At 46.6% G+C, this 27283-nt stretch overlaps 9 protein-coding genes across 9 annotated transcripts; 4 read left to right on the plus strand and 5 right to left on the minus strand.

Moving 5' to 3' along the window:
* Positions 1-2524: 2524 nt before the first annotated feature.
* Positions 2525-3207, plus strand: N7469_006846 (uncharacterized protein; the record flags this gene model as incomplete). The annotated part of the gene is made up of 3 exons (XM_056645764.1): positions 2525-2540; positions 2569-2879; positions 2974-3207. The coding sequence occupies 3 exons, from the start codon at positions 2525-2527 to the stop codon at positions 3205-3207; spliced, it is 561 nt and encodes a 186-aa protein (XP_056499205.1).
* An 826-nt stretch (positions 3208-4033) lies between these two features.
* On the minus strand, positions 4034-5552 carry N7469_006847 (glycine decarboxylase subunit T; the record flags this gene model as incomplete). Its single annotated transcript, XM_056645765.1, has 2 exons — positions 4034-5090; positions 5167-5552. 2 exons carry the CDS (start codon positions 5550-5552, stop codon positions 4034-4036), a joined length of 1443 nt encoding a protein of 480 aa, XP_056499206.1.
* A 973-nt stretch (positions 5553-6525) lies between these two features.
* Positions 6526-8246, minus strand: N7469_006848 (putative neutral amino acid permease; the record flags this gene model as incomplete). Its single annotated transcript, XM_056645766.1, has 3 exons — positions 6526-6606; positions 6669-7722; positions 7861-8246. The coding sequence occupies 3 exons, from the start codon at positions 8244-8246 to the stop codon at positions 6526-6528; spliced, it is 1521 nt and encodes a 506-aa protein (XP_056499207.1).
* Positions 8247-10978: 2732 nt separating this feature from the next.
* Positions 10979-14589, minus strand: N7469_006849 (RNA-binding ribosome biosynthesis protein MAK21; the record flags this gene model as incomplete). The annotated part of the gene is made up of 3 exons (XM_056645767.1): positions 10979-12449; positions 12505-13601; positions 13666-14589. Coding segments are annotated over 3 exons (3492 nt in total), but the record flags the coding sequence as incomplete, so codon positions are not given.
* Positions 14590-14804: 215 nt separating this feature from the next.
* Positions 14805-16862, plus strand: N7469_006850 (putative proline--tRNA ligase AIM10; the record flags this gene model as incomplete). Its single annotated transcript, XM_056645768.1, has 6 exons — positions 14805-14883; positions 14941-14984; positions 15038-15128; positions 15180-15259; positions 15311-15378; positions 15473-16862. Coding segments are annotated over 6 exons (1752 nt in total), but the record flags the coding sequence as incomplete, so codon positions are not given.
* A 404-nt stretch (positions 16863-17266) lies between these two features.
* On the plus strand, positions 17267-18085 carry N7469_006851 (prefoldin subunit 5; the record flags this gene model as incomplete). The annotated part of the gene is made up of 4 exons (XM_056645769.1): positions 17267-17306; positions 17439-17725; positions 17832-17949; positions 18024-18085. The coding sequence occupies 4 exons, from the start codon at positions 17267-17269 to the stop codon at positions 18083-18085; spliced, it is 507 nt and encodes a 168-aa protein (XP_056499210.1).
* Positions 18086-18519: 434 nt separating this feature from the next.
* On the minus strand, positions 18520-21300 carry N7469_006852 (uncharacterized protein; the record flags this gene model as incomplete). Its single annotated transcript, XM_056645770.1, has 8 exons — positions 18520-19099; positions 19151-19489; positions 19517-20109; positions 20172-20366; positions 20426-20549; positions 20605-20650; positions 20716-21158; positions 21296-21300. 8 exons carry the CDS (start codon positions 21298-21300, stop codon positions 18520-18522), a joined length of 2325 nt encoding a protein of 774 aa, XP_056499211.1.
* A 2650-nt stretch (positions 21301-23950) lies between these two features.
* N7469_006853 (uncharacterized protein) lies at positions 23951-24421 on the minus strand (the record flags this gene model as incomplete). Its single annotated transcript, XM_056645771.1, has 1 exon — positions 23951-24421. The coding sequence occupies one exon, from the start codon at positions 24419-24421 to the stop codon at positions 23951-23953; it is 471 nt and encodes a 156-aa protein (XP_056499212.1).
* Positions 24422-26494: 2073 nt separating this feature from the next.
* Positions 26495-27067, plus strand: N7469_006854 (GNAT family N-acetyltransferase; the record flags this gene model as incomplete). Its single annotated transcript, XM_056645772.1, has 1 exon — positions 26495-27067. One exon carries the CDS (start codon positions 26495-26497, stop codon positions 27065-27067), a length of 573 nt encoding a protein of 190 aa, XP_056499213.1.
* Between the last annotated feature and the right edge of the window lie 216 nt (positions 27068-27283).

Genomic DNA, 27283 nt, shown 5'->3' on the forward strand with positions numbered 1-27283 from the left:
ACCGTCGTGGCTGAAGACAAATTTTGAGTTTGAAGAGGTTTGCTCTGGGCCGCTGAACCTCCTGCTCCTGTCTCTTTGGAAAACTCCTCAAATTTAAGACAGTGAGCAATCTCCTACGTAGCTGTATCGCCACCATGTTGTCGAGTGGACCTTGCCGAGTCCCTGTTGACTGATTACATGCATATTCTGGCGTGTGCACCCTTTTTTCTCTCTTCATCTAGTACATAGAACACCCTTTCTGTGGTCGAGCTGAATCTGGATGCTTCTGGACTCGAAGCTCCTTTTTCTTTGCCGGCCCGATCGGTCTCCACTCTAAACTCCTCCGAAACCCTGGATATCGCTGTTCAAAGGGAACGAGTTGGCCACCGTCTCATCCCTGGTCTGTTTCGCAAGCAAAGAGCTAAAATTATCAGTGTGACATGTTGTGGCGCGTGAACTATTGTCACACCATGCGCGTTATTGACGCCAAGTAGAGCGGGCGCGTAGGGCTGCCGCCAAGGTTCCACCCAAACATCGATGGGGACATCAATCTATTTTTTAGCTGTTTGGTGTATATATAGAAGATGTCTTATCCGTCCTTTCGGGTCGCAGGTAAGGTAACTAACTCTTCTGCTCAAGTTTGGAACATTTTTCGCAAAGTAGTTTGGGTAGTTCGCCCCTAATTAAACAGACATGATGGACGGTATGCAATGCCATAACCTTAGTTTGAATCCACCGAAGGTACTCTTCTTTCTGCCGTTTTTTCTACCGCGTTAAAATCCCTAGAATGACAGTATAACCTTAAAGACGGTATTTCAAAGCGGCCATTCAAATTTATGTTACATCACTCTAGGATTATTAATTGATATTTATGCCACCACCTAGGCAGTGTAATGGAAGGTTTCACCCGGATTTAACCTTCGAAGCATATTCTCTTCGTCAAGAGGATTCATCCATTGAATGTAGATGCATCTTCGGCGCTAGCAATCTGAATGTCTGCACTGGCTTCGAGTGGTCCCTGGAAATGTTGTTGAATCAGAAGAGCAGATGCGGATTCGTGATGGGCCTCGTCCAAACAAAAGACACTACCCGAGGCCCTGACAACTCGATCAGTATCACTGATTGTTCGCCATAGCAAAGCCGTGATCGAACTCCGAGACTTTTCCCCTCCCGAAGATATTGGCTGCCGGGTATAATCGATCTTTGAGCCCGTGTTGTAATCCCATATCCTGTCTGAGGTGAGAATCTGTCTGTCACAACGTTATGACGATAGGGAAAGACTGGTTCTCCTTCCAAGCAGAACCAAAGAGGCGCTTCAAGGTTGAAGCGACTCTTCATACGTTCCCCATCCGATTATACTGGGACCCTCCGGGGTGGCTCCGGAGAGTCCAACAATATCCTACATGAATGGATTGTATTACTACTTGGAGCTAGTCCTACAAACTGGGTAGTTTAGTACCTACTAAAATAGGTATCTATTGGATATACATATTTAGATATATTCGAATTGATGTTATACTATATCTTCAATGTCTACCTAGTATCTACTTGGGTAGCTACCCTGTCAAATCACTCGCCGCCACTATATGCCTGAATTATGATTCGATTCTTATCTCTACTGGAGATCCAAAAATCGAACAATAGAGAGATTGAACAGTTAGTCTAGGTCATGAATTCAAAATTGTAAGGTAAGTCCATCCTCATCTAAGCTTGGTCAAAGAATACATATCAGGTGGTAGATTACACATCGGAGTCTTCACAATACTCTCCGGTTGGATAAAGAAATACATATTACAATACTATGTATTTCTTTATCCAAGTAATGTACTGGATTTGAACGGTCTGGGCCTTATACGTTGGTGCTAACTCATGCAGTGTTACATGCTTATATGAGTAGAGTCATATGATAGATAAATAATGGCAGGTCGAGTGGGTAATATTCGAATGCCAATATCCCCCATATTTTTCTTTCTCTGCAGAAGTCACACATCACCTATCGGGATTTTATTTTAATGTCTTTTTAAACTCCATCATCAAAGACATCAATCAAAATTGACGGCCTTGGCCGACTAAACGGATTTCATTATGCTAATGATGTTGAACAATTTTGTGATATTCCATATGGGACATTATCAAAGCGATGGACAAGATCTACACTGTGTACATCGTGGAAGAATGATTCTCATGACGGAACTCAACTAGGGTAAGTAGATAGCAAATTTGCCTTTATCAGAATTTAATAGATCTTGGCATTTGTCCTTTTTTGATTCTTCAGCAATAATTGTCCTCGACCTCAAACCTCCAATGCCAATCCCGATAACCTATTTCTACCGGTCCCACCAAACCCTAATTTCATTCACCAGCTGCAGACTGATGAGAAAACCGCGCTGGTACTGAATATATTTATCCCACAAACATCTGAAAAAGACCAAAAAGAATACTATCCAGTCCTACTATGGATCCATGGAGGCTCTCTTCTACATGGTAGCGCGAACTACGGAATCTACGACGCTGTAAACCTGGTTTCTCAGAGTGTCGACATTGGATGGCCGGTGCTGGTAGTAAGTTTCAACTCTCGACTCAGACTAGGCGGATTTCTGGCCCCGAGCCAGATAGCAGCTGAGCTAAAAAGAGATGGGTTCTCGGGGAATGGCAATTTCGGCTTCACCGATCAGAGATTGGCGAGTCAATGGGTGCAGAAATATATTGGTCAATTTGGTGGGGGATCAGGTAACGTTTGTGCCATTCGTCAATCGGCAGGTGCTATTTCGATCGGTTATCATATGGCAGCTAAGGATCCGATGGTATTTCACCGTGCTATTTGTATGTCTGGTCTTGGAAGTACGCTTTTGTGTCTCAGCCCAGAGGAGCATGAGGAGATCTTTGATGCTAGCGTGTCGGTATATCTCGATTGATTTGAATTCCCCCGATCTATTGAATCAATTGAGAGAAATTCCCGAGCAAATTCTTGCTGATGCAGATCCAATTATTCAGGGTGTGCGATCAGGATCTGGTAACCCTTGTTTTGTTGGTTGGTTCTACAATCATGATCCGCAAAATGTCAGCCAAGCACCGCCATGGCGTAAGTCATTTCTCTTAGGCGACGTTAAGGACAAAGGGTTGATTTTTGAAGTGAATTTGCAGGAAGATACCTACCAAACAGTCAGAGAGACTCTTCTCGAACAGATTCAAGAGACAAGATTCGTAGACACCCTTCTTGAGAAATAGGGTATAACATCCGATCTATCATCTGAAGAGTTGATAGATCGAGCATGCCAGATGGGCGCCGAAGCTGTTTTCAAGATCCAAAACTGCCAGACAGCTCTCATCAACACTCAGCTTCAAAATCTACTTTTCAAATATCATTTCGATCAGCGCTCCGAATTACCCAACATTCTTCAGGGAAAGGCCTACCACGGACTTGACGTTTTATAACTCTTCATGAATCTCAACAACAAGCTAAATGAAGCTGAACGTCTCGCGAGATTTAGTATCGGCTTGGATATTATTTGCGTGGGGTCAAGCACCGTGGCCGAGTGGAACAGGGTATGAGCCCTGGAAGATATGGGGTCCAGACTCTGAAGAACGAATGGAAACGGAAGAAGAGGAGAATCGAATTCGAACTTATTCACGGTTCGACAGATTGATACGATTAGGTTCTAGGGGTAAGTGGAACAAGTATATGAGAGGACTGAATTACTTGCTCATGAAACGAGGGAATCTGGGCAAATTCGAACTCGACGAAGAAGATGGAGAACAATCCTACCAGGTAATTGTAATATGCCCTTCAAATTCGAGCCGAAAGGATAGGTTGCTAAAAAATTTAAGTATGTGCATATAAATGTTATTTCATATCATCGCTCTATACTGTTGAAGTAGAATATGCGATTTTGAATATCACATCTAAAAAATAAGGCTGCTTAGAATAGCATTATATACAAGTGCAACCACTCAGATAACCCCAATTCGCTTCTCTTTCCGTAAAAAAATATAACCAAAGAACAAAAGAACACATATAGCATCATGACAAAAGAACAGATCGTTGATACGGGACTTAAGAAGGACGGTGGAACTTGCTCTCGACCCAAGGCATACCGACAACGGTAGCCTTGCGCACCTTGTTCCGAACCTGAACACCCAACTCGGTACCCTTCTTGTGCAGACCATTCTTGACATATGCCATGGCAATGTTGGTGCCACCCAGAGAAGGACTGGGCAGACCAGAGGTAACGACACCAACCTGAACAGGATTGGCAGGATCAGACAGGTCAACGACCTTGGCACCTTCACGAGCGGGAGAGCCCTTCTCGACGGTCAGGCCAACGCGGCGTTGCTTGAGAGTCTTTGGGCTGGCGAGCTGGGGGAGGATGACAGATGCACCATGGAAAGTGGCAGTGGCGGGGTCACGGCGATCACGGCCCACGACCCAGCCGAGGGCAGCATCGGGGGGAGTCTGGGCAGTGGAGATGTCATGGCCGTAGAGACACATTCCAGCCTCGAGACGAAGGGAGTCACGGGCAGCCAGACCAGCCAAACGGACGCTGTTCTTATCGGTAAGGAGGAGCTCAACAACCTGCTGGGGTAGGGTTTTGCTGGCGGATGTTGGGATCGAGATCTCGAATCCGTCCTCGCCGGTGTATCCAGTGCGCGAGATCAGTAAGGGCTCGGCGGAGGCGCTGCCATCAGGGAGAGTAAGGTGCAGCTCGCGGCATTGGCCGAAGTACAGGGTGCTCAGGTCAGTCTCAGCGGTCGAGGCGGAAGTGTTAATGAGCGGCTGCAGCACGCTGACCGCCAATGGACCCTGGAGCGCGACCAGCGCGCGGTCTTCAAGGATATCCCACTTGAGACTGTCAGCGCCATTCTTGGCACGATAGGCCTCGATCTCTGCTTGGAGGAAGGCAAGGTCCTCAGCGCGGCGGCCGGCGTTGGTGACGAAGTAGAAGGTGTCTTCGCTGCGGCGGGTGATGACAGTGTCGTCGAGAATACCACCGGTGCCCTCCTCAAGGAGACAAGAAAGGGTAGAGGTGTTGGGAGCCAGCTTGTCTAAGGAAGATGGGGTAATTTTCATGAGGAGTTCTAGAGCGCCGGGTCCGCTCAGGTGGTGTTGCACCCTAGAGTAGATTGTATATTAACATCTTTTTCGTGGTCAATTGATCAACAGAAAATATGTAGAAATTTTTGACTTACATATGGCTGACATCGAAAAGACTGGCCTTCTCACGAGTCCACATGTGGCTTTCAACATGGCTCAGGTCGGCATACTGCAAGGGCATAGAGAAGCCAGCAAAGGGCACCATCTTAGCGCCATGAGCTTCATGAAGATCATACAATTGAGTCTTGCTCAATGGGCCAGAGGAACCAGAAGCATATCGAACAGTTTGAGCCTTAACGGGTGCAATTGCAGCCGGAGCAGCAACTCTAGTGCTGGGAGTCCGGCGGGCTGTAGGGCGCACCGCGGAGGAGAGCTCCCGCCGCAGAAGTGGGGAGCCGATAGAAGCGCGGGGAGTGTGGAGGGCGGCAGCTCTGGCAGCCACCAGGTCGACGCCCTTTCGAAATGTTCGAACGCTAGCCATAACGATTGAATGCTGAAGGAATTGGAATTGGCAAGAGAAGAGGAAATGGACGAGATGAAAAATAGTCGCGAGAAGGTGAGGAACCTCCGCCGTCGGAGAAGCGCAGCGGGAAAATCACGTGTTGATAGGGAGATATCGGATGAGTCAGCAGATAGCTCGTTTCCCGATTTGGCCACGGGGAATGCATTGAACATGCATAGCAGCTTGTGTTAAGAAGATATACGCTGGGACGCTTCAATTGACGGCTTGGTTACAGTCGGAAGCTCTCCACTTGGGTCAATGAAGGCGGACCATTGGTCTACAATAGAAATATCTAAGATACAATTCAAATGTTGGGACTCGGAAAACAAATACCAACCTCTCAAGACCTATCAAACGCTTGTCCTCTCCGGCATCGATTCAAGGCCCCAACGATAATAGTAAGAGTCGAAGTTCAAATATGACATGTACAGTAGGTACGCTGAAAGAAAAAAGATGGAATGTCATGATTCCGGCAAGCATCAGCTTACCCGAGACAATTCGGCTAAGTCAATTGGAAGCCGTATCCAGAATATGTGCAGAAGAGTACTGGAGCGAGTCAAATACAAAAAAAGGCAGCCAATACTCGAATCCAAGCCTCCCAAAAAATCACACCCAAATCACAGTCTTCGGTGCAATTATTCCAAACATTTGCCCTGGTGTTGTCAGGGCGAATGCCGTGTTATTCTCTGACCGTGGCAACGTGGTATATAGTATATCCAATCAACCTCCACATAATCCAAAGAGAATCAAAAAAAAGCGTCGTAAGATGCAAGATATGATTAGCCTCTGTTTCAGCTATCAGGTCATTAACATTCATTCCGGTAATGCCTCAGAGTGCAAGGTAGATCTGAATGAATTGCAGATACTGAGACTGAATCCCGCCCGGCAGGACTCTTGCGTACCTACGCAAGACAATAAACAATTGACTAGGTTTCCAAACTATTTCTTGTTTTTAGAGAGCGTTGCTGGCGCAGGTGAAAACACCACCGACCGTACCAGTTCTGTAACTAGTGACGACGGACATGACAGAAGCCTGTAAAAAGGTCAATAAATACTCAATTCACTCTTGACGGGGAACGGAATGAAAGAACTCACATATGTACCAGGACCCAAGAAGAACAGTCCAATACAAATCAACAAAATATTGAAGATAAATCCTAACCAGCCACGAATTCCCCTCTCCATAAAAAATCGAGGACCATGATCTGCGCTACGCATCCGGATATACGCGACGCCCCAGAAAATGAAACCGAAGAAGGAATCAAAAAGGGAACTCATGATAGACAAAAGGTCCGAGAAGAACGGAATTACCTCTGCCACAATCCAAGCCGCGATCCAGAGACCGGCCAGGATAGCACCCCATGAAACCCAGCCAACGACGGTATTGTTGGACTTGTGACGAGTTCCCTCGAATAGGCGGAAAAAGATAAATCGTGCTGAGACAGATGCGTAGAGAACGCCGAGGAAGATGATTGTCGGAATCATGAAGGAAAACGAGACCTTCTTGTAGACTTCGTTGGAGATTGATCCGAAGGCGGGCGATACCATATAATCTGTCTGAGAACCGGTGTATGCGTAAACAATTGAACCGACGAGACTGAAGACAATGATCTCAGCGACTGTCACGGCTGTAACGGATTTCCAGAAATCACGCGGTTCCTTCATTTCAGCGATGAAACTGGGTAGTGTGATTTGTCCGATGAAAGTGTAACTAATGTTCAAGAAAGCATTCATGCCCTGGACGAATGTTGTTCCCTTTGGCGGGATGGCGGAGACAAGTGGCTCGCCTGCTGAAGGGTAGTTTGCCGGATGGTCCTCGATTCCGACAAAAACAGTTGCTAGAATGACGGAGATGAAGGTGAAGAAGGCTGATACAGTGGCGATATGTGCGAGCGTGCCAAATGTTCGCGGTAAAGAACAGAACCATGAGGCGATGGCAACGATTAATGAGAAAACTACCGTGCAGACCGCGCCATTGGACATGGTATTGAGGTATTCGGCTCCGACAACACAGTGCAGACCCTGGATGAAGGTATTGTTGAGTAGGAACATAACGGCCGTTCCCCACCAGGCGATCTTGGAGTCCCAGAATAAATACTGGCCGATATCACAGACATCGCGAATTTCAGGGTGTCGTAGACAGAATCTCCTATGGAACGTAGATAGCAATTAGCATCCGGTGCGAATCGACGCTGGGAAGGGCAAAAAAAAAAAAACCGCAATATTAGGGGCCCCAGCGCAAAAAGAAGAGCATGATATCGAGATCACACCAGAGGGAAATATTTACCAGACGATCAACGAGGTGTACAAAACTATACCCGCAATGACAACAGTTAAGATTAAACCCGGAACAAGACCGAGAATAGAATACGACCAAGGGAAGGACATAATGGCCAGACAAATGTACTCTGAGAAAAGCAAAGCGGCAGTCTTTTGCCAACTGCATGTACGATACTTGATCGTATTCTCCGCTTCCATTTCAATCTGACGACCAACGCTCTCAGTCGTAGAGGATGAATCCAACGCCGTGACATGATGCGAAGATCGTCGACGACCCTGACCTTCAACATCATAGTCCTTGAGCTTGGGATCCTGTTCTTTATCACTTAGATCGGGGGATCGATCGCCATCGAGTTTCTGGGCCATTGTTGTCGAGTCTTGAGGCCGAGCCATTTGATTCTTAGGCAGCCGGCGAACCGCTTTTGGCGATACTCGGCAGAGTCGAAGAAAGCTGTACTGTCGGAAATAAGATACATAAACCGGGCCTCGGCAAGGTCTAGAACGAAGTCGCAGTGGCAGATGCAAATGCACATGCAGTTGTAGTGGTGATGGTAGTCACAGTCGCAAGTGGGAGGTGAGAGGTAGGGTATAGTAGTTGTTGCAGGGGCCGAGGAAGATAGAGATAAGTCGCAATGGCAGTATTTCTTTTTTCTTCTCTAACTTCTCTAATGTTGAAATCACGCTTTGTGAGAGGTAAATTCAGCGAAATTGTTTCCGGGATCAACCTTGTCGCAGGGGCAGATTGAATAGGGTTGAGTTGAAGCAAATCGCCGGATGCAATTAGGGCAACGGGATCGTCGGGGGGTTGAGAGAACCACCAGATCGGATGTTGCGAAAAGATATGAAAGAGATAGAGAGGGAGCAAGAAGTTGAAGAGAAGTTGAAAAAAAAATGGAATAGAATTACGGAGCGATAGGAACCAAGAAAAAGAGAGAAAAAAAGAAATTAAAAAAAAAGACAGAAGAGACAGAGACGGTAATGAGTATACCAAGCCAGCCCGCGTATGTACAGTTGCGATCGCAGGCCCCGGCTGTAATTGGGGGAAGGGCATGGCTGAATACCCCGTCATTTTCCAATTTGAACTGGATTTCTGCTTGCCTGTTCCTTGGCCCAATCGAGCCATTGCTCCACTACCTTGCTATTCCCGAATGGAAAAAACCTGTCGATCCGGGCGTCGCGACATGACGTGCTATACATGGCAGTGGCACTTTATGGTGTCGGATGGCGCGGGGCTACCATCTCATGAGGCCCTTGGGTGTTCGGACCTCAGCCATGGCTGGAGTTTATTGCTTGAACTGTGCAGGAGGCTTGATTACGATGCTGATTTTATCAGATACAGGGCATATGATATCGCTAGTAGAGACTCAATTAGTACGGACGGAAATGTAACACTTTATGTATGCACATTCTGCAGTCTACGCACTACTGTGTGATCTAGCTACTTAGTACATATATCTCGTCCAAGATGATAACACAAGCGACTTTTGCATAAAAACTGAACCGTCTCTACTCCGTAGTGAAAGTTCATACGGACGCACCGAGGAACCCTAGTAAATCTGGGCAAACGCTCCGCATATCATAACTCACAGTCGTTGAGCTACGACCTGCCGGAGTGGGCCCGGGCCCCGCAAGCAGGGCAAGGGGCCGAATGAAGGATTGATCGTGCTGGTCAACCCGTGCATCAGCCACGCTCGAAAACATGGGCGGAGTGCCTTGACCTTAGACGATTGATGCTGACTGGGCAGATTCTTGAGTCGATGGCGTTAAACCGCATCCGGAGGGTCCACTGTGGAATGGAAAATGATTTGGGGAGTTGTACGGAGTACGAGGGAGGTGGTGAGTAATGGTGTTCGTATATGTGGTATGACCGGTTGTCTGATAGAATGTCACTGAGTGTGAATTATCCATAGACCACCTGAATATAGCCTTGATAGATTATAGTTCAGACATACCGTATAATGCATCAATTGACAACAACTTCAATAGGTACTGAAGTTGTTGGTGTTTTAAAATGCGGCTGAGTAATCACTGCACTCAGCAGGTGCTGCCGAGATAAAATACGGTATTGTACGGTAATATCTCAGCGAAAGTACAAGAACGGAAGACTATCAACTCGACGACATCAACAATTGACTTATACTAGCCTTTTATGAATTATCCAGACTTTGAAAAACTTAGAATCTTCATTTAACAAGGATTTTATATATGCACTGAACAAAGAAGTCAACACAAGCATGACCAAGCAAATCCAAGCAAAACCCAAGAAAATCCAAGAAACCCAGTCAAGCAAGCCAAAGCAAAAAAGTACCATTACTCCGTACATACATGGTAGTTCTCCGTACTCCGTAATATGCTTGCGTGCTCATCCACCGTGATGGCCTCATAATCCACACCAGCTTTCATTTAAACTCAACTACCAATACTATCAGTATAGAGTAAGAAAATTCCGTAGATTAAGTGTATTGCCGCTATCCGATCCTGTGGTTCACGGACATCACCGGTCATCACGCAATAATCAAGTGCCAGACTGGTGCATCGAATCGTTCTGGAAGGTCACTCCTGGCCGCGTGGCATCTTACAGCGTATACTTGCGGGATGGCCATTTGCCTGATTGTCCCGAATTACCCCCTTACTCGGCTCCGGTCAGCTTGGCTAGACTCCCTGTCTCAGACAAAGTTAATGTGATACTCGAGAGTTTTTGGTGGTTGTACGGAGTAATCATGAAGCAAATAAATTACCAAGATATCAATATTGAATGAGTAGTCGCTATACTCCTGATATCGAAGATGCCCATCACACCAGGTGGTGACTATGGCTGAAGTCCCCGTCACGGATTATTACGAGATACCCAGGGGTTGATATTTGATAGACCGCTACCTTCAAGCAACCGTATTGCAATTACCTACTTACACTACAGGTAGGTACCTATTAGTACTAGACTACATCTACAAGGACAATCCATGTCCATATTAGCAGAGCTATAGTAGACAAGTACAGTACCGAAGTCCGAGTTCAAATCATAGTATATCAACATCAATATAATAAGTAACCCGGCCTGAACGCCGTAGATAAACCTTTTAGATACATGCACCTCAACAAATTTTTGAACGAACACCACAGATTCCTTACATCCCCATGTCCTCGTCCTCCAACAGAGCCGCATAATCGTCCGCCGAAGCAAATGTAGGCAGATGCTTGAGCTTGCGACGTTTCTGCTTCTTGCTCTTGCTGTCGTCCTCCGGTTCCTCGACCGGTAACTCCACTCCACCAAGCTCCATATCCGACGGGAGATCCTCGTCGCTGTCCAAGAAAGCCTCGTCGTCCGAGACGTCCATGTCGAATGCGTCTTCGTCTTCCTCGTCTGCCTTGGCCTTCTTTTCTGTCTTGGCGGGTGCGGATTTCTTGGTTGGCGGTGGGGAGTCGAAGCCTTCAAATGCATCGGCTGCATCTTCGTCCTCGTCTGAAGGAACGTCTGACTCGTCGTTGAAGATGACTTCGTCGTCGCCTTCACCATCACCTTCGACTTCGTCGTCGTCGTCGTCGTAGGCGGATTCCAGATCATCCATATCCAGATCGTCATCACTGTCATCCTCGGCTTCAAGGTCAGGTCGGGAGTCGACAAGGGCCTTCCAAATCTCCTCCTCGTCATCAAGTTCGCCCTCATCATCATCACCACGGTCAGCCTTGCCCTTCTTAGCCTTTGTCTTGTCCTTGTTAACTCGGTTGAAGTATTCGTGGAAGAAGACATCTTCAGCGGCAACGTCGTCCGCCTTCTTCTTCCAGAAGTTCTCCGAGTTAAGTGGCACATGCTGGACGGCAGACTTGCCGGCTTCTACAAGGCGATCCTTAGCCTCACCACCGGCCAGGGGCTGCATAATGGAAGCACCGCGCGAAGAGGCCGAAGTCTTCGGGGTACGGTATACGAATCGGTCGAGGAAGTGTGACAGAGTGTGAATGGTCAAGTCTGGTTTGCCGCTCATGGGCTCGTGTTGCAGGAGGCGATCCGCATTGAGCGAGACGGAGGGGTGGAAGTGAGTAGTATAAGGAAGTAATTCCCACAGACAGCTTTGATCAGCATTGCTGTGCTCGGGATCACGCTTGCGAGGATCGTATTTCTCCTTTGACTTGGAGGACTTGCTTTCGTCCACGGGGGCTGGCTCGAGTTGCTCGTCATCCTCATCGGGAACGTCGCGGAAAACTTCTTCGTCATCGCTGTCGTTATCCTCGGGTTGATCAAGTAGAGATGAAAGTCCGATAAAAGTCTTCTCCAATTCACGAATGAGGTAGAAAACACCGCAGATGAAGGATGGTTGGTGCATGCCGAGAACTTGGACGATACGCTTTACGAATGCCTTGACACGACGGACATTGAGATCATTCTTGAGAGACTTGAAGAGAAGGTTGAGGTAGAGTGACTGCTTCGAGGAAGTCGCGACACGAGGGTCCAGGAGGGACTCGTAGAGGGTTCGGTAGAAACGGTCGCTGGCAACCTGAGTAGTATTGGTCAATTGCTGAATCAACATCAGAGCCTGGATGCTGGTGTTGAAGTTGGAAGAGTGAGTAATGCGGAAAAGTGTGTCGATGTGCTTGGACAACCTAGGGCTGGGTTAGTATCGTGAATAAGATGCGAGGCGACCGGGTTATAACATACCGGTCCGAATCGGCATCGGTGAAAGGATAAGCACGGTTAACTCCAGTCAAGACACCAGATGTCAGCTTTTCCTTCATCTCCTCATCCTGGGCTTGTCCCTTGGCGGGCTGATTCTGGCCCTTGCCCTTTCCGTGCTTTCCTTGGGGTTTGCCCTTAGGAGTCGGCTTAAGAAGAGAGACGAAAAGCGAGAAGTAGATATCAAGTAGCTGCATGGCAACAGGCTGCTCTTTCATGCTAAGAACAGTCTGGTTCAAAGTGATGATTGCATAGTACTTCGCATGCGAGCTCTGGCTGGGACGGAAGAGTAATTCCTCAACGAACTTGATGATAGTAGGTTTCATGAGAGGGTGCTGCTGCTCGAGCTGCAAGAGAAGATAAGATGCGCGCGAAGCAATCTTCTTACCAGGATCACCAAGCTTGTTGACAAGCAGACGTAACAAGTTGGCCTCCTGCTCGGGCTTCTCCTTCAGCAATTCGTAGACGTAGCTAACAGCACGGGATCGCGAGAATTCGATCTCGTCATTACACCAGACCTCAAGAATCTTAAGAACTTCGAAAAATTGCTCCTTGACACCATCTTCGAAAGCCCAGAGCATCAAGTGACTCGGTTGCAGACCACCGGGCAATGGATCTCGTTCAGTCCAGCGACCACCGGCTCCTTGGAACGCGGCGACAAGACCGGGTTGATTGGCAAATGATCTCAATCGTCGATCAGACGGCAAGAGAGTACCCTGAGCAAACATATCCTTGAGCGATCGGAGGACTTCAACGGCCTGTGCACGACTGCGCTTGCCAGCAAGTCCTACCAAGCTCTCCAAGGATCTAGTGTTGTGCAAAGGCGACTCTTGAACGGCGAGAGTGAGCGCGGAAATCTTATCGCTCAGGGTACCATTGGACATGATGGAGGTATAAAATTTGTGGGAGGAAGAAGCAGAAGCCTTCTGAGCCTCGGCGTATTTCTCATTTTCCTCGAGCAGTAGAACTTTAGCCTGCTCGTGGATGCGATCAACGAGGTGACGAGGAAGAGCGTTCATTTCTTTGGCGCCACTTATGGGAGGGAGAGGAGAGTTATACCAGTCGGATCGGGGCTGGACGGCCTGTTTGGGTATTGAATTAGTGATATGTTTGTTTTGTAGATGGTGATCCCGTTTTGCAACTCACCAGCTTAGCATATTCCTTAGGGATAGGAATCTCAGCGGCCTTGGGCTTCGGGGCTGGAGGCTCATCCTCGATATCAGACTCCTCAAAGGAGTCGGCATCCTTTTCGCCAGCATCGTCACTATCCTCTTCAATCTCGTCCTGTGCATCCTCCTCATCGGCCTCCTCTTCATCTTCCTCTGCCTCCTCCTCTTCCTCCGCCTCCTCATCGGATAGATCTTCGGGGACAACATGACCGGCATCCTCTAACATCTTGGAAAGTTCTTTCCTCAAGTCGGCATCACCACCGTTCTTCGAAGTTGCACCCTCGACCTCGGACTCGGAGTCGATATCCTCAAGCAGATTCAGATCCTCCTCAGTACCACCAAGGGCCATAATTTCCTCGCGCAGGGTATCATTTTTGCCGCTTGATTTCTTGGAAGTATCGGACTTCTCTTGCTTATTCTTGTTTCCCTTCTCCTCCCGGGCAATCACATCACCATTGCGATCCCGCTTCTTGCCATGCGCCGAGTCCTGTTTCCTATCGGCCTTAGAAGAGACAGTCTTATCCTTCTTCGTAGAAGTATTTTCCGTAGATTTCTGTGGTTTATTGTCCTTCTTCCCCTTTCCTTTCTCAGAGCTCTGATCCTTCAAGCGTTGCTCGATTTTTTGGCGGAGACCAGCGAAAGCACCTTCTTCGATTTGGGGCTCGGCGGGTGTATTTGAGGTCTCTGGAACGGATGCCTTTGTATCGACGGGAGTTTCATTTGCGCTGGAAGAGCGCTTGCCTTTCCCTTTAGGCATTGTGAAGTGTTTGAAGTTGGGGATGTTTTTTGAATGTTTTTTGGAGAAAAGAAAAATCGACGGAGAAATCTTTTGCGGCTTATCGGCCACGCTCGGACCACCCGATAAGAAACGTCGCCCTTCCCACCGCGACGACTTCGGGATTTCTTTTAATTGTTGGCTTTCAATTCGTTATTGTCTTGTTCTTCCCTTGGGGATTGATCTGAGGAGATGATTTTAGGATCGCGCACTCCTCGCAATCTCCTGTCAAGGGGCCGATTAGGGTTGGGGTTTCGTATCCAACGATGTCATCTTCATGTACGGACTGCAACAGATTTCCCCGGATCAGCTTCAGTATCAAGACTAACATGCTCTTGTAGTATGACGGCCGGAACAGGGTTTCGAACTTCTGGATTCCTACAGGTGGTATTTCTAAAAAGCCCGTCGAGGGAGCCAAAGGTATAGGAACTGTGAGCAATCGGGAAACTTTTTATGTCCCGGCTAACGGAGTATTAGAGGATGCGAATGACCTGTTAATTCGAGGTGGTTTTCTCCGACAGGTGATTCTTCATACACTGCATGTTAAAACTGAGGCTAATAGTATTATTTGTAGGCTTATTCTGGCGTGTTTCACCTTCTTCCTCTTGGGTTGCGAGTGCAAGACAAATTGGAACGTCTGATTGATAAACACATGCGGTCACTTGGTGAGATATCCTGCTTTCCGGCTTAATTGATTTATCCTGACTTCATTTCAGGAGCTTCTAAGGTCTCGTTGTCTTCAATCTCCTCTCAGGAACTTTGGGAGCAGTCCGGCCGACTGACAGAGGGTTCCGAGGTGCGTTCTCCTTGGCCCCTATGTGGTATCCAGCGCTAAATAGTTCACTAGGTCTTTCGATTCCACGATCGCAAAGACACCCGCTTCTTACTTGCGCCAACCCATGAAGAAGAAATCACGTCCCTCGTGGGTAGTTTGACCACATCATATAAGAGTCTTCCCCTTCGAGTTTATCAAATATGCAAGTTGAATGCCGCCATTGTGCATGTCTAGCGTACTAACATCACCCATAGCTCGCAAGTATCGAGACGAACCAAGACCAAGACAAGGCCTTCTCCGTGGACGTGAATTTGTGATGAAAGATCTTTACACATTTGACTACAATGTACCCGAAGCCCTGAAGACCTACAAGGCCGTCAAAGTCGCCTACACGCAACTTTTCGATGAACTCAAAATCCCCTATCTCGTTGCTGCAGCAGACTCCGGCAATATGGGCGGTAGTCTCAGTCATGAGTTCCACTTTATCAGCAAAAAGGGTGAGGATCGAGTGGTCAGTTGTTCAAATTGTGATCACGTGTATAATGAAGAGCTGGCCGACGGTAAAACGCACAAGTTCGACGAAGCGAAAGAGAAAGGGTCTATCCCCGGCTTTCAAACTGAAGAGACACAATTCGAAGGTGGTGCTACTATCTCCACTGGCATGTGGATGGCCATTTCTCACGATGGCAATACCCTTCTTCGGGGTTGGTACCCCAAGTATTCCATGCAGAACGGATCTACGGAACCTGTTGAGCGACACGTCAACTCTCATGCTGTCAAGGCAATCGCTACTGCTGCCGGCGTGGATCTCGATTTGAGCGTGGAGAACCCCAAAGAAAAGTGGACAGCACATGTTCAATCTCAGTCTAAATCACAGAAGCCACGAGTCCTCGACTTGTATGATGCACAGGTCCGAGTGTACCAGCGACCTCCGCTCAGCGATCTGTTGGAAGAAGTTGGTTGTACTGCTGCTGATATCGAGTACTCCAAACTGGATCACTTCCCTGGTACTTCCAACCAACTGAGTCTTGTTCGGGTTCATGATGGTGATCATTGCTCACAATGTGCCGATGGTCGGTTGACGAGTAACCCTGCGGTCGAACTGGGTCATACTTTCCACCTGGGTACACGGTATAGTGAGGTTCTCCAAGCTTCTGTCTCTGTCAATCAAGCTGTTCTCGATGGATCAGCTGAGTCTGGCACCAAATCTTCCAAGGAGGTAATCGTCCCCATGCAGATGGGCTGTCACGGAATTGGCGTTTCCCGATTGATCTCAGCGGTTGCGAATCGACTAGCCGATACCAAGGGCTTAAATTGGCCACGTGCCATTGCACCCTACGATGTTGCTGTTGTCCCTACTAAGGGACTGGACTCTGTTGCTGAACAAATTTATGACTCTCTCACGTCGGCCTCGGTAGACACGCTCCTAGACGATCGTGATAAAGGCATGGGCTGGAAGTTGGGCGATGCCGACCTGATCGGATACCCCGTGATTATTGTTGTTGGTAATGGGTGGAAGAAGAACCAGACATTGGAAGTGCAGTGTCGTAGATTGGGCGTCAAAGAGGACGTCACTATGGACAATCTGCCTACATTCGTTGAAGGCATCTTGTCGCAACTATAACCAGATGACATTCTGCTATGGGCTGGGATGTCTTGTATAACCATTGTATCACTAGCATGTTGAATTTAGCCGTGTAAATTAACAGAACTCATCTCTGAATTGGCATCTGTATCTGTAATCAAAACTTCTTTATCGTAAATACTCGATTGTATATTTTCCCTTTCATATCATCAGTTGATACTGTCGATCTACAACACAGGTGCGTGTCCATACCATTCTCCACCCAACAGTCTCGCGCCGCCCACCACTACGCACACTAACACCACGCTCCAGCAACTTTTCTCAAGCTCCCATCAATCCACCCCACCTCCGCCCGCATATCAACCCAGCGAGAAAACTCGCAAACAACTCCTCTCGCCAAACCCGACAGCCGACCCTTTCCACTCCCTCACAGCATATCCAAAATGTCAGACTCCGGTTCAGGCGGCGCCCCGCCAGGTTCAGGTACGCTGACCACCAATCCCCGCACCGCAGGATAGCTATAATGTCGTCAATTCATTGCGAACGCATTGTGCTACACGCCTCAATTCAATCTAATTCAAGCTGAATATAAACTCAACTGATGTGGGAATACAGTGAACCTCGCCTCCTTAAGCGTCCCCCAACTCCGCTCCCTTCAAACCCGCCTAACCTCCGAGCTGGAGCACCTCACAACCTCACATACCAAGCTGCGAGCTGCGCAAGCGAAATTCCGCGACTGCGTGCGCTCTATCAATGATGGTGTTACTGGGTCTAAGGAGACCGGGACAGAGGGTCGGGATGATATTCTTGTTCCTTTGACTAGCTCGTTGTATGTTAAGGGTCGATTGACGGATCGGGAGAAGGTGCTTGTTGATGTTGGGACAGGATTCTATGTCGAGAAGGTACGTTTATCATGGGCCTGAGGCTTTGGTAGAGGGACTGTATACGGAATTTATCATACCTTCCCGGGGTGGTTGAGAGTTAATGCTAATGGGTTATTTATATCAGACTCCCGCCAAGGCCGTTGCTTTCTACGATGATAAGATCAAGGGTTTGGATGCCAATCTGCAGGAGTTGGAGAAGATTGTTTCTGGAAAGAGTCAGCAGTTGCGCATTGTTGAGGAGGGTGAGTTATCCTTTCATTCCATTTCAGCCTTCTACTCTTTTTTTGCTCTGGTGCCCTTTATTGACTTTCTACAGTTCTCCGACAGAAGATGCTTGCTGGCGAGGCCCCCGCACAGCCGGCTGCTGCGAGAGCTTAATGAGATGATGAGGTACAATCGAGGATTATTTTTAGGCTGGCATGGGATTTTATTCAGCAAAAGAGTAAATAAAAGAAATCTGGAAACCCTCGTGATAAATCGGTCTCTTTTTAAAAGAGGACATAAATGAAGATGAAAACCGCATTTCGCATCTCTATCCTGGAGTTTTGTTTGTCTTATGTTTTGCTTTGTCTATTTCCAGAGTGGCAGTCAGCTGCGATGTGAAGAAGTTGCCTCGGTGTGTCTTTTCTTACCCCTTCTAGTTATCATTATTGTTCTTCTCCTTGCTCTCCCTTCTCCGTCTTTGAGATATCGTCTCCTAGTGCCTCGACGAATAGAAGGATCTCATGGGCTAGGGATTGGTATTTCCTCTCAGAATTGGCAGTCTCAGGATAGGTAACTCCTTTCGTGCAACTCGACGAAGCATTTTGTGATCAGAAGAGAATTCCTAGCTCGGATTCCAACACACCTGAACTGTTTGCATCCTCTTCATCAGGGTCGTTGGGCATCTTGTCATAGGGCTGCGGCTGAGGACCCAAGAGGATAGCAACTTGCTTCACAATGCGCAGAAATTCCTGGACGCTGGGATTATCCTTGTTTGGCCCCTTTCTCTCATCCCCGGGGAACAGAGAATTGAAAGTGAGGTCGTTTGGTCGTTCATGCCAATCACTTAGCAGATGCTCCCATAAAAGATTGGTAAGTCGTGCACCCCATCGGACTTTTGGTGGAGCCAATCTTGCGCGGCCGGCTGTAAAATATTGAAACTCCTCAAATCGAGCTAGTTCCAGAATGTATTTGGTGCGCTTGATTTTGAACTGGAGTGAGGACTTTTGGACGAATCTTGAAATTGACACGTTGTCCTGGAAGAAGGTCCTTCTCTCTGGTTTTGATGTGATCAGTGCCCCTCGATACATAGGGTCAAGCTTCACGCTGGCTGCGAATTTTCGCTGTGCCTCACTGATATCATCTTCCGCCATTGGCTCGAGGAACTTAAGTTCGATTTCCCAGTCGGTTCTATCAACGTTAGCATATCCTCGGCTGTCTATTTCATAGGAAGTTTCCTACCTCTCAAAGTCCATCATACTGAGTTGCATTGGTGGTGACTGTCGAGTTCCAGCCACGGGTGTCTGAAACCAGTAGTGCTGTGCTGATCCAGATTCAATTGCGCCGGGATTCTGGCTGAATTCAACATTAAGGCTGAGTCTGTTCTTCGCATACTGAGAATGCACGAATTCAAATGCTACTGACTGACGAACTTTAACTGTTTCAAGTGACGCGAGGACTTTGGTTGCATCTTTGAGCTCGAGAAAGTCTCCAGAATTCTTGAACCGTCTGAGTAGAACTGTCTGTGGGAGATTCAAGCTAAATGGCTCCATTGTTTTCATTAGAACGGGCACGATATGGCTGCAACATATTTAGATATGGACATACCCCGGTACGAGCCGCCCTTGCCATCGTTCATCTAAGAGCATCTCTGGAAACTCTTGAAGTGGATATTGTGAGACACCATTGATTGTTTTCCATCGATCAAGGATGAAAGTCCCGAACTTGACACAAATTCTCATGTCGCAATCAATATGCTTCATCGTACGAACACAGCGGTCCAAATTGTCGCACATATTTCTCTGGTTCATTGCTGAAAGGTTTGACGTCTCATGCCGAGAAGCTTCAAAGTGACCCGGGCTCTGGTTTGATTGGTATCTGAAAATATTTGCTTGAGCAACTCCGTTGTTTTTGGCTATGAATATACGGTCTCCTTGTGTGTTGGGCTCTGGTGGTTGGATCATGTATAACTTAGTCTTGATCTGGGATCTAGCGAAATGATGCGTCCACAAACGGCGAATGATGTTAGTGATCGTGCTCTTATCGAATTTTCTGTCGCTGGCAAAACAGATATGATGATCGAGCTCCGTTTGTATGTAAATGTGGACAGAATATTTCTTTCGCAAAAAGTCAAGTTCTTCTAGTTCATCACCAAAGCAAGTCTTGATCGTCGGACCATCTCGGGGCCAGTAAAAGATCAACTTTGGCAGAATGGAAATTGGTCAGCAGAAAGTTGAGTGGTCTCCTTGTATATTCTTTTTACCTTGCAAACGACAATATGTACTGGTGGTTCTTTTCTCAGTGCAAGAAGCGCTGCAGAGGCCTTTTGGGCTTGAAGAACGATCCGGTCATCGACTGGTGTGTAGCCATGTGCTGTCTTTGTAATAGTTTCGACCTTGTTCAAAAGAAGGGCCTTTGCTCTGGCGATTGAGCCCGGATCCCCGCGAAGAAGAACTTGCTTTCAACCAATGAGTGAATATCCAGAAGGCAAGATTCATGTTAGAAAAAGCCGCTTACATTTGGGCTATGAGCAGTCTCCCTGATGATAGCCCTTGTTGCTTTTCTGATATCGTCATAGATACCAGCTCGAGAAGGCAGGGGGGTTTGACAATGGCGGGTTTTGCTATCGTCAGAGCCTCGTCTAGTAATGGATTTGATTTAGCTCAGCACAGGATCCCCCCCAGAAGGGCTCTTACCGTGCTACTGTCAATTTGAAAAACTCAACTGGTAGCTTGAGTAACTCTGGTGACAGATGAGAGTATCAGATAATCATGGCTATCAACCATTTTAGGAAAGCGAATAGATACCGTCTGAATCAGTGATTGTAGGCGGTCTCTGTTGACCCGACTGCCGGTGAGATTGACCTTCACCAATTTTCCCGGGGCTCGATTTGAAATGGATTTGAGGCGCAGAATTTTCAGATCGGCTGCCACGTCCTTGAATACCTTGTGCTTGGTCTGCTCCTGACCTTCCAGGTTGACGAAGGAGAAGCTGTGGAGGGCAGGGTACATAGTTGGTCTTAGTAGGACCTGGAGCAATTACAGGACGCAGAGGTAGTGAAATACTTGGCTGAGAAGAATGGTGTCTTTTTTGCAAAGTTGGTCGTTTCAGCGCCGATTCTGGTATCGGAGATGGTCTTCGTTCGGGTTGCTGCGTGTTAGGCGTCTCCCTTGGTGGCACCTCGTCAATTGGAGGACGACCATAATCCTGCAGGAACCATTCTGCGTGGCATGAGCCGGTTTCCGGTACACTGTGAATGGAAAATGGGGCTATATCGCTTCAGGATAGATCGTGGCATACCTTTTGCGGCTTCTCGTTCGAAACTGTCATTCCTGGTCAGAATAAAAGGAATAGTGCCACGAGAGGCCACAGGGCTTGGGGACTTACTCCATTGCTTTAGATATCAATATTCACGCCAGGTAGATGCCCATGGGTCACATTGAGAACGGAATAGGTTGGGGCTGGAGATGGAGAGGGGATGGTAGTTGAGAAGGTGAAGATTGACGAGAAAAGAAAACCGATTGAATTGAAATGACCAAATCAAAGGAAGCAACGACTAGTGTCTTCTTCTTTTTCTTCTTTCGCTCTTGCCTTTTTGGTCGTTGGCTGGTCTTCACTCTCATTTACGGGGAAGGAGTGCATGAAGGGAACGGCTGCTCCTTCCCTTTTCAAATAGAACTCAGCTCTATGGACGACTATATTCGATTGCTGACCAATCTTCACGAACGAACCCAGGCCTTGTCTCATGCTCTACATAATACTGTGGATATTGTTGATGGATAAAATTCCACTTGAAAATCATTTTCCCCGTTGCTTGTGACAGTAAATGAATGCTAGTGTCAGACAGCTTGAAGGCCAATCATTAATATCTAGGTTATCCGGCTACGACATTGATATGTGGCCATAGGGTGTGACCCATGATCAAGCGGAGGGGCCCATAACCTCAATGGATGGATGAAAGGGATTCTCCATAAGCTACGTTTCAACAGAGATCAAATGTTATAGAAAATGCGGAAATGAGATAGTCTTAAGCGGCCTTTCCATTGCCACCCGAAGCAAAGCGGCCGCTGTCAGGCCCACTACAAACACTTGATACCTCACCATGATGTCTCACTTGCTTACTCAATCAAAGAAGATTGTTTACACATATGGAACCTCATTACTGCTTTATAGAGGACGCGATAGCCAAGGATATCAACATCTGGGACTCTGGTACATTTTGCATTTATCGAGAGATAACAAATATCAAACATTGATCATGAATCATATAGGCCCATAGCGACGATGACCAGACTTGAATAGCTATTTATCTAGCTAGTAAATATGGAATCTTATTAACCTGCAACATTCTCTGAGTCTAGACGTATTGATAATCTGTCTTTCAGTGATTGATTAGGTACGCGATGAATTCCAGGAACTGAAATTTTCCATTGAGCCTCTCCCTCTTCTCGAAAGGAACCATCTAGTCTTCGATCAATGCTTTCGGTCATGCATCACTGTATTGAATGATGGCCCTATCGTTCACAATATCACTAGAACATGATCCCAGGATGACTTCAAAAACTGACTCCACATCAATTGCCGCAGATCAAGACCATCTTGGATTTGACGAGCATAAAAGATAACCCCATCTGTATCAACAGCCGCTTAATTTCCATAAAGCCACCAAATGTTCGTCAACAAGCCCGATGTGCTATTGAAGTCGCTGGAAAGGCCAATTAGTTTTGTCAAATCTTGAAATTCGATCGGCGCGAGCCAGGGCGAAGTCAATGACCCATCTTCATCAGTTGTATTGTCGATGGAGGCCATCCAGGATGACGGCTCCCTACTGTTACCACCATGGATATCGACTAAGATATCTCATCATTTGATACCCGGTATGATGTCCCAAATATTTGCACTGGATGTTGGCTTTGCTAGGTGCTGTCGATGCCGAGATATCGCCAACAAAAGCTAAACCCTTTTTCCAGGTAAGCATGATGTGTTGCGTGCTAGCAGAAAATATTCATATATAAGAAAAAAAGACCATCTGCCATGGAAACGCGCAGTCCACTAATTTCTTCCCCGTATGTATATAACCTAAAGGACACGACGCGTTGCAAAATATATATCTGGGATAATCTAACATCGAGCGACGTATTTAATTATGATAAACACGACAATACGAAGACAAAAAATCGTGAAAATGAAAGGGTACCTACCCTTTCATTTTCACGATTTTTCGAACGGCTTTGGGCAGCCTTTCGAAAGAACGTCACTCCCTTCCCTCACAGCGATAGTTTACTTCTTGGAAGCACTTGCAGCTCTTCTGAGTCCGAAACGAATCCGGGGCAATATCCTTAAATTTTAACACCAATGGTCCACGAGCAGGCTTATTCAGGTGGTCTCTCAATGATAATTCGATAACTGGGAGATGGGATTTGCCCACAATCAAGTTGATCAACAATTACAGTCCTGATGAATGGACAAAAAGGAAACATAAATCAAATTCTTGATCACCAGGAGTGGGTATATGAATATACCCACACGTCAATAACACATCGGTCAAGCAAAAAAGCTCTATTGAGCACCCTGCCCACCTCCACGACCATGATTTCTACATTTTATCACAGGGCAATATGCAGAGTGGTAAACTTGACCAACCCACCTCACCAAAATACGGCTCTGCTACCGAGGGCTGGTAGACACCTTCTTGCATAGAAAGCATCTGGGCAAGGTACAATCAGACTTGTATGGACTCGGCTATCTATGAGGGTGTATATCGCAAGACCCCTGCACAGATGGTGGCCGACAACCAAGTGGGGGTCTAGAATAGTGAAATTCTATGTTTTGGACTCATCGAAATGGGATTATATACTTCCATCGCCGTGAAAAGGTCACTGGCATGTGGTTGCTTCATTGAAAGCCATGAAGAGTAAATAATGCCACTATTTAGATAATCCGGTGAATTATCAAGTGCATCTTGGCGGACTCAACTCGGAGTAGAGAACTCCTTTCGCATTCTTAGACCTTCCCTTATCTTGGTTCCTTATTCGCTCGCAATCATTCTTCTCCAAGCATGACCAGACGTCGTCGCTTTGCCTCTTCGACCAAATACAGCTGCAACTGATAATCCTCCTCAGCTGCGCTGGCAAGTCCACGCCTGAGATGCGAATAGTCCGTCATGTTTTGGTTGCCAAGCGCATCGAGCCTCTGTATTTCAGATTCGCTGTATCCCTTCTGACGCAACATTGCGCAGTTGTATCGCCTTTGATTTTCCATTGAATTGAGCATGGCGTAAATGGCAACGACATCCCAGCCCAGGGAGCGGAGCTCCTCTTGAATTATCTTCTGGGAGGGTGTCAGGCTTGAGAGATAGTCTGTGATGACTTGTGGTGGTGTCGTTTTGGGTGTTGTGCCTTCAGTGGCGTTTGCAAGTTCCTCTTCGGACACGAATCTGAGGTTCTTGCCAGTGTCATCAAGCATCCAGATTCCTTCGAGAGATGGAACGGGAGTAGGCTGCTCGTCAGCCATGACGGGATATTTTATTCGGAGGATGCGAGATGGAGAGAGACGCTCATTCTGATAGCCAAAAGACGATTGTAGTATGAGAACTTGGAAATAGGATGGCCCAGTGCGCTAATTTCCAGGATCAGAAGATTGTATGCTCAAGGAGAAGCTTGAGACCAAATTGACTCAAGGCAGCAGCGGCTGCATATGACTTTTATTACACGGAGACACTCAAGACTCATCTTGCGGGTTTCACTATATCCATGGAGAGTATGCGTCAGAATGTGCTCATGTCAAAGTTTGTGGTCCCGCAACTCAGGTAATCTAATGTATTAAATACTCTGAAGGCACCCAGCTGACTTATTGAGGGGAGCAAGCCTTTGGAAGAATCGAAAGATGAGGAAGTAAACAAGGCTGAAGACATAGGGTAAATGCGTATCGGTGGCCTTCTGGCTGAGGCAGCTGGTCCTAGTGCTGACGAGTAATTCATATACTACCATTTATGTCTTTTTCATGTTATTTCAAACCTGTCGTTGATACTGCTACATGAGAAAGCCCTTTTAAGAAAAACTTGGGTGGTGATAAATCTAATCTGATTAGTCCATTATCCCATACAGTGAAAAGCCAGCCGCCGATAGCTCTATGGGCTAGCTATACTTCGATTTTTATTTGAACAACAAATATACATGCGATACTTTCTTGTTTAAAGTATTCTAGTCTCTTTGCTTGCAGTTGCTCTCTCTCTTATTATTTTGGGCACCCGGTCTACCATACTAAATTAAAGTCGCAGTCGACTAAGCGTTTTCATTTTGAGCTGAATCATAGACCAAAAAAAAAGCTCCGAATTTTCAAGCGAAACGTATAGAGTTTTGAATTTCTCTATACTTGAATAGAGCCTGAGAAAGGAAGAACGTCGCAAAGTGTTAAGTTTACGTGATATTTTTAACGTCATATAGATAGCCTCGGGGAGCTTCATTCAATATAAACCATCACTTGCCCCTCTCGTCATCCTCTCTCACAAGTAGACTCCGGCCTAGCTACACATAGCAATTCCAGTGAAGTCGGCATAGTTACAGTAATGCCCAGTCTTAGTGCGCTATAGAGTATTTTAGTCAAACTTCAATCACAGGGGCAAGTTTCTGACTTACTCGATGGTTCTGTGCGCATTTTTTCCACTACATCCGTCCGTTTTCACAGTATTTGCATCGTTGCGTAGCCCTGCCGAACAATACTACTCATGCTTAGCGCATGTGTCTCAAGGCTTCAAACAGTCATAGATGATGAAGCAAGGGTAATTTTACGCCCTCGTGAATTCATTTATCTCTTTCTACCCCATTGCGTCTATCTGCAAATTGCTTGTCCTCTATATCGGGCATTGGAATGTTCTCGATGGACAGCTCTTCTGCTAGAGCATCTCCAAGGACGCGGCGACACTTCAAAACATCTAATCAAGTAATCAGGATTTTGCTGCCCTTTCACGTCAGTTGTTAGAAGTATGCCCACCCTGAGCATGACCGGGTTCTGCCTGAGGAAGCTTATTAGGATCGATGACACATTTTGCCAAGATCCTGTGGCTGTCTTTTTGAGAGAATCGTTTTACTTTGGTGTTCTTGGTATCCTTTCTTGCATAAAGAATGATCTTCTGCTAGGTGTCACTTATTGAAATACTCTTGTTAGTTCGGAATTTTACTTTTTATTCTGTATTCCTCGAGTATTGGTAAACGCGAGGTTGATATAACTAGTCAGCAGCGAAATCAGCTTCCACCATATCCACTGCTTTTCTTTTCTCGGGCTCCACTGCCAAGAGACTAGCACAGAGATTTATTTGAAGGAGTCCAATAAAAACTATCTACTGTAGATATTTACTGGTATCAAGCAACATGGTTACATAATAAATATATGGGGTCATTCCTAATAGGGACCCCGGGGTTTCTTTATGGCCTGAAGCGGGTCCTTTCATTCAGCAGAGTCTTCACATCTCTCACCCCTTACTTAAAGTAGGATTGACAGACCCCAGATTGATGATTTCAGCTGTCTTTCACTTAGAGAAAACCACTTTTTCGATTCAAACGATCTTACAATAAGTCAACATCCGCTATGAATTCCTTAGAATCTGAGCGTCTTTACTTCCGTGTCTGGGATTCCTCCCGCGATGAGGAGTGGTATTTTGCAATGCACTCCGACCCAAAAATCTTTTATAATACTTCAAAAAGCATTTTTCAGCCCATGAAGAAAAATTCAGTTAAACCAATCATCAAAGAAATTGAAACAGCGCTTCTGGGAGTTGTCATCTGCAAGAAGCCATCACTGAATACGGCGGAGGACCCACCAGCTTCTGAATCAGAAAGAATTGGAATCCTGATAATCAAAAACATCCCTCCAAGCCAGGTTCAAAACAGATGTGCTGATCTCGGTATCGAATTGAGACCAGACGCACAAGGCCAAGGCTATGGAACAGAGGTTTTACGTTGGGCTCTCAACTGGGCTTTTAATATGGCGAACCTACACAGGGTCCAATTAGAAGTGTATGGGTGGAATGAGACCGCCCTGAAAGTGTACCATAAGGTTGGATTTCAAGAAGAAGGCCGATTGAGGAAGGCTGTATGGAGAGACGGGCAATGGTGGGATGAAATCTTGATGGGAGTTTTACAAGAGGAATGGTCATTATAAATGCTATTGACTAGGGTCTGCTACTGTAGCAAATACCTAATGACAACTCCTCTTTTCTTGGGCCAAGGTCTCTAGCGCAATTATCTTATAAGATTAAGGGCCACCATAAATTATTGCTTATCTACTCCGTAGTATAACAATAATTAGTGTTAAACTTATCGTCCGGCATATTAGACGTTGGATATAATATCACAGATTCAGAAATATTACCGCACA

This window comes from Penicillium citrinum (genome assembly GCF_028827155.1).
Source record: "Penicillium citrinum strain IBT 23319 chromosome Unknown utg000006l:1.0-3011923.0:1.0-3012962.0, whole genome shotgun sequence".
Classification (NCBI taxonomy): domain Eukaryota; kingdom Fungi; phylum Ascomycota; class Eurotiomycetes; order Eurotiales; family Aspergillaceae; genus Penicillium; species Penicillium citrinum.